The 11,615-nt window shown below is 50.6% G+C and overlaps 2 protein-coding genes across 6 annotated transcripts; one reads left to right on the top strand and one right to left on the bottom strand.

Moving 5' to 3' along the window:
• Positions 1–2,017: 2,017 nt before the first annotated feature.
• Kat5 (lysine acetyltransferase 5) lies at positions 2,018–9,876 on the top strand. 4 transcript variants are annotated; one of them, XM_031389327.1, is made up of 14 exons: positions 2,019–2,151; positions 2,251–2,317; positions 2,637–2,705; positions 2,796–2,932; positions 3,219–3,374; positions 3,464–3,538; positions 3,844–3,918; positions 4,243–4,491; positions 4,567–4,656; positions 6,947–7,087; positions 7,165–7,258; positions 8,920–9,079; positions 9,196–9,277; positions 9,363–9,876. In XM_031389327.1, the coding sequence occupies exons 1-14, from the start codon at positions 2,140–2,142 to the stop codon at positions 9,495–9,497; spliced, it is 1,542 nt and encodes a 513-aa protein (XP_031245187.1). In that variant the 5' UTR covers positions 2,019–2,139; the 3' UTR covers positions 9,498–9,876. The 4 variants fall into 4 exon arrangements, with proteins under 4 accessions (XP_031245189.1, XP_031245187.1, XP_031245186.1 ...); XM_031389329.1 differs by lacking the exon at positions 3,219–3,374 and having other exon boundaries at positions 2,018–2,151; XM_031389326.1 differs by having other exon boundaries at positions 2,125–2,317.
• On the bottom strand, positions 4,723–11,047 carry Rnaseh2c (ribonuclease H2 subunit C). 2 transcript variants are annotated; one of them, XM_031389330.1, is made up of 4 exons: positions 10,812–11,047; positions 10,518–10,699; positions 10,322–10,441; positions 4,723–4,873 (listed from the first exon to the last, which is right to left on the bottom strand). In XM_031389330.1, exons 1-4 carry the CDS (start codon positions 10,981–10,983, stop codon positions 4,841–4,843), a joined length of 507 nt encoding a protein of 168 aa, XP_031245190.1. In that variant the 5' UTR covers positions 10,984–11,047; the 3' UTR covers positions 4,723–4,840. The 2 variants fall into 2 exon arrangements, with proteins under 2 accessions (XP_031245190.1, XP_031245192.1); XM_031389332.1 differs by lacking the exon at positions 4,723–4,873 and adding an exon at positions 9,952–10,069 and having other exon boundaries at positions 10,812–11,043.
• Between the last annotated feature and the right edge of the window lie 568 nt (positions 11,048–11,615).

Here is an 11,615-nt window from a genome sequence, read left to right as displayed (position 1 = left end):
ATCCAACTCCAGCTCCAGGTGATCAACACCCTTTGCTAGACTCCAGGATACATACATATGTACACTTGGATACATACATATGTACATAATTACAAATTAAAACTACAAAGGCTGGATGGAGAGAAGGCTCAATGGTTAAGAGCACTTCTACTCTTGCATAAGACCTGGGTTCAGTTCCCAGCATCCACGTGGTGGCTCACAATTGTCTGTAACTCCACTTCTAGATGGTCCAATGCCTTCTTCTGGCCTTCACAGGAACTGTGTGTGCTACTGATACATGCACATATTCAGGTAAACAGCCATATACATTAAAAAAAAAAAAAGACTCACAGAGCCAAAGCAAGAAAGCAATACTGGGTCCATGCATGTGAGGCTGTAGTGACACAGGTGATGTTTCGGTTCCTCAGGGGAAGACTGCATGTTCTGAAAGATGGCGCAACTCAGAACTCGACAGACAGAAAAATACTGTGTGCTTGCACATCCCTGCTACCATCCTCATGACAGTGTCCAGGGCAAGCAGGGCCACAAAGTGAGACTTCACCTCAAGCAAACAATAACAAAAGGCCCGTTGGGTTTTCAGTACTTCTTATGCTGAACTTACTTTACACATACATCAAATCCAAGTGTTATTATCAATGCTTCTGTGACACAACTAAGACCCCTCCTTTACTGCACATCAACTCTTCTAAAAGTGGCCAAATGGACCCAGAACCATTTAAACCGGTAACACAACAAAGGCCAAAGGATCCCCCTCACCCTTAGGCACATTATTAATATCTGTGATAGTTATTTTTGGTTGTCCATTTGACTACATCTGGATTTAACTAAAACCCAAAAACGGAAGAGCAATATGTGAACAATTTTTGCCTAATCTGAAGAGGGAAGACCCACTGTTTTGTTTTGTGTTTTTAAGACAGGATTTCTCAGCATAGCCCTGGATGTCTTGGAACTTGCTCTGTAGACCAGGCTGGCCTCAGACTCATGAGATCTGCCTGCCTCTGCTTCCTTCCCGAGTACTGGAAGACTGCCTGGTGGAAGCTCCACTTTTAATCGACATCTCTAAGGTGGGAGAACACACCTTTATTCTTGTTATTCAATGTCAGAAGATGCACCTTCTGCTGGAAACAAAGAAGCTTGTTCTCCCTGCAACCCCAGGACAAGGTTTCTCTGTGTAGACCTGCTTGTCCTGCAACTGACTCTGTAGATGAGCCTGGCCTCGAACTCAAGAGATTCGCCTGCCTCTGCCTCCAGCGTGAAAAAGTGTGTCACCACCGCGAGGCTGCTTTTACTCTTTGCCTACTTGCTCTCACTCTCATTGGCGAGTCCGCTCCTTCACGGTCAATAGAGCCTACTTCTTTGGAATTCTGATGTATAATGAAGACCAAATGAGATATCCATCCTCGTTGACTGAATGACTACTGAAAATTTGAACTTTCCATTTATAGAGCCACATATATACTATTTTAAAAACAAAAATCCAGTATTAACGGAAAAATCTTGCTAAGTTCCCAGGCCTGTGCAATCATATGCAAACATCTGGCTGGATCTTTAAATTCCTTCAGTTCTACTGACTCCCCAGGGTCCAAAGCCCCACTCCTTAGCTTCTTTTTTTTTTTTTTTGTTCTTGTTTTTCGAGACAGGGTTTCTCTGTCTAGCCCGTGCTGTCCTGGAACTCACTGCAGACCAGGCTGGCCTCGAACTCAGAAATCCACCTGCCTCTGCCTCCCAAGTGCTAGGATTAAAGGTGTGCGCCACCACTGCCCGGCCACTCCTTAGCTTCTTACTCCGAGTGACACCTTACACTGCCACTATAAGTGCTCGCCTGAACACTGCCTCCAGACAAAGCCTAAACACTTGATCTGAGTGACCGGCGTCGCGCCGGTGAGCGTCACGTGACAGACTCGGCGTTCCTCCAATCGCTGTGCGAGTAGTGGGGATTCCACCTAGTTCTTGGCCTCAGGCTTACAACGCCCTGCTCTTCCATTCCCCAAAGGACCCGCTTTTTACTACCAACCAGCTAGCAGTAATTCTCAAGTGTTTTCCTCTCAAACAGCTGCAAGGGACTCGGGCCTATAGCACACTCGGCTCCGGAAGTGACGTCTCCCAGAGGGGCCGGAAGTGGCAGTGGAGGGAGGGAAGATGGCGGAGGTGGTGAGTCCGGTGCCCGGGGCGGGGCGGAGGGAGCCAGGGGAGGTGGGTAGAGCCCGAGGCCCCCCAGTAGCCGACCCTGGCGCCGCGCTGTCTCCCCAGGGGGAGATAATCGAGGGCTGCCGCCTGCCCGTGCTGCGGCGCAACCAGGACAACGAAGATGAGTGGCGTGAGTGACGTCGGGGGGCGGGTCCAAGGAACCTGAGGGCGAGGGGCGGGAGGGAGTCAACGATCACACGGGAGGGGGAGGGGCTTCTGCAATCCTGGGGCGGTCGCTGAGACTGGGAGGGAGGGGCGTGGCTTTTGGACGTACGGTGGTGATCCGGGCGGGGCTTGTAGAGAGGTGTCACTTGGTGACTAAAGGGGTCTTGAACCAGCCCTTCTAAGTGCTAGGACATAGGCATCCAGCCTGGAGGTGGAATTCGGGTCGAAGGGTGGAGTCTCATGACCTGCCTTGACTAAGACCCCTGTCTGTGTTGATCCCACAGCTCTGGCTGAGATCCTGAGCGTGAAGGACATCAGTGGCCGGAAGCTTTTCTATGTCCATTACATTGATTGTGAGTCCTGGGCCAGGATGAAGTGGGGTTGCTAGATAGGGCTGAGGGCAGCCTCTGGCATTCCCTCCTGAGACATTCTCACTGCTGCAGTCAACAAACGTCTGGATGAATGGGTGACTCACGAGCGGCTGGACTTAAAGAAGATCCAATTTCCCAAGAAAGAGGCCAAGACACCTACCAAGAACGGACTTCCTGGGTCCCGCCCCGGCTCTCCCGAAAGAGAGGTGGTGAGTAGGTCCCCCATTTCATCTTTTCTCTCCTGCCTCTTCCTTCTTGCATCTCTTGGCCTCAGGGGTTCCTGAATGGGCAGGAGGTAGCATTCTTCTGCCATGGCTTCAGCTTGCAAAGGATGGGGACCAAATTGCAGGTGTAGCTTCCAGAGTCCAGTATGGCCTTGCTTTAGAGAAGGCAGAGGGTGGGATTTGATCGCTCCATGCTCAGGGGCCCATCCTCCCCTTCGCCATCCCACCACCATCCCCACCCCAGAGGAAGACCCTGGACCTATCTCTACAGCCGGCCTCCGCCCAGGCCAGCGGGAAGACCTTGCCAATCCCGGTCCAGATCACACTCCGCTTCAACCTGCCCAAGGAGCGGGAGGCCATTCCAGGTGGCGAGCCTGACCAGCCGCTCTCCTCCAGCTCCTGCCTGCAACCCAACCACCGCTCAACGGTACCCTCAGCAATTCCAGGGACCTTGCTTTCTTCTCAGGTCCCACCTTCTCTACCTTCTGACCCACCTTTCCTGGTTTCTCTCTGCAGAAACGGAAGGTGGAGGTGGTTTCACCAGCAACTCCAGTGCCCAGCGAGACAGCCCCAGCCTCAGTTTTCCCTCAGGTGAGTCTCCCAGCCTTTCTTACATGTATGAATGTTTTGTCTGTGTGATACATGTGTTCTACTTGCATGCCTGGTGCAGGCGGTCAGAAGAGGGTATTGGAGCCCCTGAAACTGGAGTTAGCGATAGTTGTGAGCCACTCTGTGGGTCCTGGGAAAGAAACCCATGTCCTCTGGAAGATCAGGATTCTTAACTACTAAGCCATCCCAACAGCCTGCCTGGTCTTTTCCCCTCTTCTTTCTTGCTGTCTAGCATCCTCCTCTAGGATCATCTCACAGTCACCTTTTCTCTTCTGTCTTGTACACAGAATGGATCAGCGCGTAGGGCAGTGGCAGCCCAGCCAGGACGGAAGCGGAAATCTAATTGTTTGGGCACTGATGAGGTGGGTATCAAGGAGCAGAGGAAGAGGGAAACGGGAGAGGGGGAGTGGACCTGGCATGGAGAGTTCACTCAGTGACCAATTTAAAAGCAAGCAAGGCGTTAGGTGGGGTGTGTGTGTGTGTGTGTGTGTGTGTGTGGTGGTGTCGGTTGGAAGCCAAGCAGGTCAACCATTGGGCTGTCTTTTTATCATACCACCAATTTCTCAGTCTTGCTTTACTTTGGAAAGTGGAGATTATGATCCCCTTAGTTGATGTTAGATGTGCAGGAAGAAATAAGCCATATTCTGAGTGACTGGTATCTAGTAGTTCCCATTTGCCTTGGGCAGGATTCTCAGGACAGCTCAGATGGAATACCATCAGCACCACGCATGACTGGTAGTCTGGTGTCTGACCGGAGCCACGACGACATTGTCACCCGGATGAAGAACATTGAGTGTATCGAGCTTGGCCGCCACCGCCTCAAGCCGTGGTACTTCTCCCCGTACCCACAAGAGCTTACCACGCTACCTGTCCTCTACCTGTGTGAATTTTGCCTCAAATATGGCCGTAGCCTCAAGTGTCTGCAGCGCCACTTGGTATGAGGGGTCTTGGGAGGCTGCCTATCCAGTGTCCCCTCACCAGTCCCCACCTGATCCTCCTTTTGTCCTTAGACCAAATGTGATCTTCGGCACCCTCCAGGCAATGAAATTTACCGCAAGGGCACCATCTCCTTTTTTGAGATTGATGGACGGAAAAACAAGGTCAGTGGGGCTGGAATAAGTCATATGAACAACCTCTTCCTGCTCAGAACAGTTGACCACTCTGGCTGTAGATCAGTTCACTGTTTTTATTGAATTCCTGATGTAGAGCAGGGGATACACAGAATACTGGGATTTAGACAAATTCCCTTTCCTGAGAGGTCATTGTCCATGGCAGAAGCAGACATTACAGCTGTGCAGATCCCAGTATGAGGAATGTCTGGAAACAAAGGGTGGATTAGCAGGGTTCAGAGGAAGCTGTCATCAGAGCTTGGAGGTGTGTATGCCTATAATCCCAGTGCTCAGAAAACTCCTAAGTTCAAGATTAGTCTGGGCTGTAATGAGTTCCAAGCCAGCCTGAGCTATAAAGTAAGAAAGACCTATCTCAGGGAACCAAAACAAAAAACAAAAACAGTAAAGCAGCAAAGGTTAAATATAAACTTAGAGGCAGTTAAAGGGCAGTTTGTGCCAGCATGGTGGTACATTCATAATCACAGCGTCCAGAAACGAGTTGACGGTCAAGGCTAATCTGAACTGCACAGTAAGATCCTTTTTCTTTTTCTTTCTTTCTTTCTTTTTTATTTTTGTTTTTTTGGTTTTTTTTTTTGAGACAGGGTTTCTCTGTATAGCCTTAGGTATCCTGGAACTCACTCTGTAGATCAGGCTGGCCTCGAACTCAGAAATCCGCCCACCTCTGCCTCCCAAGTGCTGGGATTAAAGGTGTGCGCCACCACCGCCCAGCGTAAGATCCTTTCTCAAAACCAAGTTAAAAAGCGCGTCTTTGGCTGGGTATGCTGGTACTTCCTTCATTCCCAGCACTCAGCGCAGAAGCAGGCAGGTCTCTGCTGGTCTAGAGGGAGTTCAGGCCAGCCAGGGCTAATACAGTCAGATCTGTTTTGAAATAGTTTGCATGTTAACCTGTGAGCCTGGACATAAGGGAGAGAACATACTTAGACAGTTCTAAGCAGCTGGGTTCAGACTTGCAGGCACTGATGTACCAGAAAGTGCATGCAAAAGGAAAAGGAAAAGGAGAGGTCAAAGGTCAGGTAGCAGGAACAAAACTAGTGGGAGGAGCAGGTTTGGGTTTCTTTAGGTGGCAAGTGTGGAGGTCCTTGAGGTACACACTTTTAAGGCCTCCAGGATAGAGAGGGAGAGAGGCAGATAGATACCTGGATTGGTTTGGAAGCTCACCTTGAAGAGGAGCTACTTCTCCATGAGGAAGATACAAAGTTCCACATCGTTCTACATCAAGTGTGGTGTCTGAGTAGGTGACCAAAACTGTCTGAAATTCCTCTAGAAGTCACTTGTGATAAGGCAGCCAGTCCAGAGTTTTGTAGGGAAAATCCCTAAGGCTGGCAGTTCCTTAAATCTCCACCGGAGAACAACAGACCAATTCCCTGGAGGATCACTGTGGCTAGAGCATTAGGGTTCTGACACCCAGACTCCAAGAACAACCACATGGGTAGAATTTCTCTCCTGACGCTCAGTCCATTTAGAAACTTAAAAAAATAAACTCACTGTGTATCCCTAACTGACTGATTTCAAACTTGTATCTGCCTCTGCCTGGTAAGTACTGAGGTTATAGGTATATACTACCATTCCTGCCTTGGAAATGTTGACTATTGTTAAGTTGAACAGAGGGCAATGAAGGCCCAGGGCAGGCTTTGCTGGGTATGTGGAAGCTGTACAGCTCACCAGGGAGCAGGCAGTTGGACATTAGTATGTAGGCTCCTGGTCACTTAAGAAGTAGTGCTTATCTAAGCAATGGCGATAAGCTGACTGGTGGGGTGGGTCAGGGTCCTGGGAGGGAAGCTCAACCCTCTCTACTGGAACAGCACAAAGAAGTGCTTCTTAAGCCCTTGAGATGGCTCAGTGGGTAGAAGCGCTTGTCACACAAGCCTGGCCACCTGAGTGTCCTCTGTAGAACTCATAGTGGAAGGAGAATGGACTCCCAAAAGGTTCCTGACTTGGGTGTATAAGTGTGTGTGTGTGTTTGCACAGGCACACCTACAGTCACACATGGAATAGTACAACTTAACTATTTTTTTGCAGGGGGGTGGTTTTTCTGTTTGGTTTTTTTGTTTGTTTGTTTTTTTGTTTTTTCGAGACAGGGTTTCTCTGCGTAGCCCTGGCTGTCCTGGAACTCACTCTGTAGACCAGGCTGGCCTTGAACTCAGAAATCCGCTTGCCTCTGCCTCCCAGGTGCTGGGATTAAAGGTGTGTGCCACCTCTGCCTGGCCAACAATTTAAAACAGTACCCAGAGTACTGACTTGCAGGTCTTTTCCTTTACAGAGTTACTCACAAAACCTGTGTCTTCTGGCCAAGTGTTTCCTGGACCACAAGACACTGTACTATGACACAGACCCCTTCCTCTTCTACGTAATGACGGAGTACGACTGCAAAGGCTTCCACATCGTGGGCTACTTCTCCAAGGTCAGCACCCATCCAGGCTGTCCCTCAGCATTGCCCTGAGCCTGGCCTTCTTTAAAACCCACCTACTCTTATTCCAGGAAAAGGAATCCACAGAAGATTACAATGTGGCCTGCATCTTGACTCTGCCTCCCTATCAGCGCCGGGGCTACGGCAAGCTGCTTATTGAGTTCAGTGAGTATGTGCTGCCTGACCAGGAGGCTGGCAGGCCCAGCCTATGTGGGTGTACCTTCACCTTTGTTATACATGCAGACAAACCAATTACCAGGAGAACTGCCAGAAACAAAGGATACTCTACCAAGGTCCTTTCCTCAATTGGCTGCCCTGTTTCCTGGAGTAGGTTCCCAGCATCCACCTCTCTTTGGCTAAAGACCTATGAGTCTCCCAAATTTTCCCAAATCGGAATCGTGTTCCCTTCTTGTGTAGCTCCTCATGTTCATCTTTGATATGCACCCTAAAAAGTTTGGTCAAGAAGACCCCTAGTTATATTACTAGGTATGCCCTGAGCCTTGCAGGCAGGAGGTATTCAAATCCACCGAAAGACGACTTTTACCCTGCTTCTTGGTAAGGCTAGTCTTTGAAAATCCCAAACAGGCTCTGGCCCCTTTTGAGGACATGGACTCCTTTTTTTTTTTTTTTTTTGTTAAAGATTTATTTGTTTGTGTGAGTACACTGTTGCTGTCTTCAGATACACCAGAAGGCGGCATCTGATCCCACTGGAACAAACCACCATGTGGTTGCTGGGAATTGAACTCAGGACCTCAGGAAGAGCAGTCAGTGCTCTTAACCACAGACCCATCTCTCCAGCCAGACTCTTAACTCTGAAATCCATCCCCAATCCATTCTCTGACCCAAGAGTCGGGGAAGTAGCTTTAGCTTTTTTGCTGTTGAAAACATAGATGTCTAACTTCAAAGTCATGATCTGTTTGGAGTATCTTACTATTAGAGCAGGTGAAAGGAAACTCGGAGGGCAAACCATGAAGATGTGCCTACTTTTGCCTAACAGGACACAGAAATGCCAATAGATTCATAAAAGGGTAGGGAGGCAATCATTGAACATGGTTTCTAACTAGAGAGGCAAATATGGCGTCCAGTGGATTCGTGGGACTGTCAACTGTGTGGATCCAGTAGCTCTCTTCCCCTCCTGGGCTTCCTCTTCCCAGACACCAGCCTTTCCTGCCCTTCGTGTCCAAGGGTGCTTGAGCAAAGAGGGTGAGACTACCAATAGAGATTTAGCCAGGAGCAGAAAGCCAGGGATCATCCTGAGGGTAAGGAGGGGTGTCTCCAAACTAATAGGGACATCCCAGGACCCTGACAAAGATAAAGAGCTGTCAGCTCTGTGGGGCCTAATGGTCTCAGGAACTGTCTAGCAGTCCCGAGTGGTCAACACAAGTAAGGAAAAGGGGCACCAAGGGTCAGGTGCCTGGTTCATAGGAGCCCTCTGTCCTTTCCCATTAAGTCCTTAACCACCCAGCCCATTCTGCCCGGTAACATTCCCAGGATCACAGCTAGTTAAACTGATAACACTGAAATGGTTCCCATGTCCTCAGACCACAAAGGGCTCCCTCATGTATGGTATACTGCCATATACCCACACACAGGCTGCCAGGGCAGTGACCCATCCCGTCAGCCTTCACTGGCTGACAAGTACCCAACCATAGCTGCTCTTCTAGACACCTTTAGCTCCCCTACACTGCAGGCAGGGAAGCCGCTGGTTCATCATCAAGAGTAAGTAGGAGGCAGGCAGGCAGGCAGCCCAGCCCTGTAGTCCCTCTTCTTACGAGCCGCTGTGTACATGTGACGCTTACTCCACCTCTTGTGCTCTATTGCTTTAGGCTATGAACTCTCAAAAGTAGAAGGGAAAACGGGAACACCTGAGAAACCCCTGTCAGATCTTGGCCTCCTTTCCTACCGAAGTTACTGGTCCCAAACCATCTTGGAGATCCTGATGGGGCTGAAGTCAGAGAGTGGGGAGAGGCCACAGATCACCATCAAGTGAGCCCAAATGCCCACCTGGGGGTTTGTGGTATGGCCTGTCTGTTCCTGGGGGTTCTGGGGACAGATGAATACCTTCAGGAGCCTTAACTTTCTCTCCCACTGCACCCCCACAGTGAGATCAGTGAAATCACTAGTATCAAGAAAGAAGATGTCATCTCCACACTGCAGTATCTCAATCTCATCAATTACTACAAGGTTAGGAGGCATGCTTAGGGGATAGATGAGGGATACAGGATGCAGGCTCTGAGCTGACCATGAGCTGGGTCTATCTCTTGCTCAGGGCCAGTATATCCTAACTCTGTCAGAAGACATCGTGGATGGGCATGAGCGGGCCATGCTCAAGCGGCTCCTGCGGATTGACTCCAAGTGTCTGCACTTCACTCCCAAAGACTGGAGCAAGAGAGGAAAGTGGTGACCAAGAGAGCTGGCCAAACTTGGCTGGCATCCTGTCTTACCCCATTTGAGCTTCCAAGAGGCATGCAAAGGGAGACAGGCCGAAGGACAGACCCAAAGGAGAAGAGGCCTAGGAGGGCCGACTAGTGGCCAGTACCAAGGCAAGCTCAGGTCTAGGCCAACTCCAAGGATAGCTGGCTTATGGCCCAGGTCCGCTCTGAACACAGGGACCAGAGGGATCCAGGCAGCTGTGTACATTAAGATGGGTGGGGAGCATTCTGTACAGGACTGGTGATTGTAAAAATTTCTTTTATAAAGGAGGAGCTGGAGGGTGGGGTGGGCGCTGGTTGCAAAGTTCTGGCCCCTCTTGCCCCCAGAAATAAATTGTTTATATAGGCAGAGCTATCAGGAGTTGTTGCTAGACTGGGTGCCATGCAATGCCAGGTTCAGCGTGCTAAGGTGCCCACAGACTCATAGGCATTGTGAAGATCTCATTTATTGGGATAGAAACAGTGGCTCTGAAGTGGTGTGAAGGAATCTGTGACTTCCATTTTCATGCTCTGGTTATCAGTCCTCAGGCACCTGTGCGTGAATCTGCAACAGGAGTCACTTCTACTTTGTGACTTATAATACATAGCAGTTGGGTGGGGACCCCACTGCTTGGGGTGATAGCCCCTTCTAAGAGAAAGTGGTGAACGCCTCCCACCACTCCTTAGTCTGGACCTCCGGAGCCATGGTTCCCATGGTGTTTGTTGCCCTAAAACCCCCAAATAACTAGAGACACAATTCAAAGCAGGTGGGAGGACCGACCAAGCCTGAGGGGAAAAGGGCTCCCAGTATACATACCGCTGCAGCGAGGCTGGGCCAACCTAAGGCCCTATGCACTTTGGCATCTGCACTAGGGACCGTTTCCAGACCCCACAAGGTGAAATGGCTGAAGCTGCCGGTGGCTCCGATAAAGCGGTCCTAGGAAAAGGCCGGGTTCAGAATCGGGACGGCAGCTACTGCCCTCACCCCGAACCTACCATTTCCCTCTGCTCACGAAGTCCCGCTCCAGCGGTTGCTGCGCCTCGTCCACTTTGTCCTCAGCGTCCCCTGAGAAGTTCAGTTTCCCTATCAGCCCCTCTCCCATCTCCTCTGTCACCATCACGAATCCCGCAAACCCTGGCGGCACAGCTACCTCCTCGCCCCGCAGGCCACGACCGCGAAACGACACCTGCAGCCCTGCAGGAGGGACATGCAAAGCCATCAGGCCGGCCTGGCCCCAGGAGAATGTACCGGCAGCCTCTCCCGCGGACCACGAAGCCCGAGAGCCTCGGGGCCTGCCCGGACTCACCGTCTGCATCACGGCGGACGGCGGGCGTGAAGAAGCGTTCCACCGGGGCGGGCTGGCTGACCAGAACGTCGCAGGGCAGAAGGTGCAGCTTAGCCGGTGCGGCGCCACGCAGCGAGCCAGGGCGCAGGTGAATACGCTGCTTCCCGTCCGCAGCTTCCTCCTGGTTCTTCATCTCAGATGCTTGTAGGTTCAGGCAAAAGCTGGCGGGTGAGAAACGCAGGGCCTGTCGGGAGACCGAGCACACTGGACACAGAGCATTATGGGAATCGTAGTCTTTTCTCTGGCTGCTCTCTGTAAGGACACGCCTTCCTGTGGTCAAGTCTTTACCTGTGATCTCATTCTTGTGCCTCCACTTCCCTGGTGCTGGGGTTTAGCTTGCACCACCATACCCACCCAGCCCTAATATTTTTATGGCTCTTGTTGTTTGAAAGCAAACAAACTAAACGGACTCCTAGAAGAGTCCTATTTATAGAGGTTGTCCGATAGACTAATTTTGACGGTAATGAGGATTGGACTCAGGGCCTTGGACATATTAAGCACGTGCTCTAGAACTACCATCCTGTAGGGAAAAGAGCCAAAGAAAGAACACCTGGCCCCTGACATGACTCTAAGATCAGTGTAAATGTTACAGCTCTGAAGAGAACGGTATCCTGACAACTGGGAACCAAAAATACCACAAAATCACATCTTACAACAAACTTCACGTGAGAGAGTTATTGGAGCCGGGCAGTGGTGACGCACACCTTTAATCCTAGCATTTGGGAGGCAGAGGCAGGTGGATTTCTGAGTTCAAGGCCAGCCTGG

Source organism: Mastomys coucha, unplaced genomic scaffold (genome assembly GCF_008632895.1).
Source record: "Mastomys coucha isolate ucsf_1 unplaced genomic scaffold, UCSF_Mcou_1 pScaffold21, whole genome shotgun sequence".
In the NCBI taxonomy this organism is placed as follows: Eukaryota; Metazoa; Chordata; class Mammalia; order Rodentia; family Muridae; genus Mastomys; species Mastomys coucha.
This window is presented reverse-complemented; position numbering and strand designations above follow the sequence as displayed.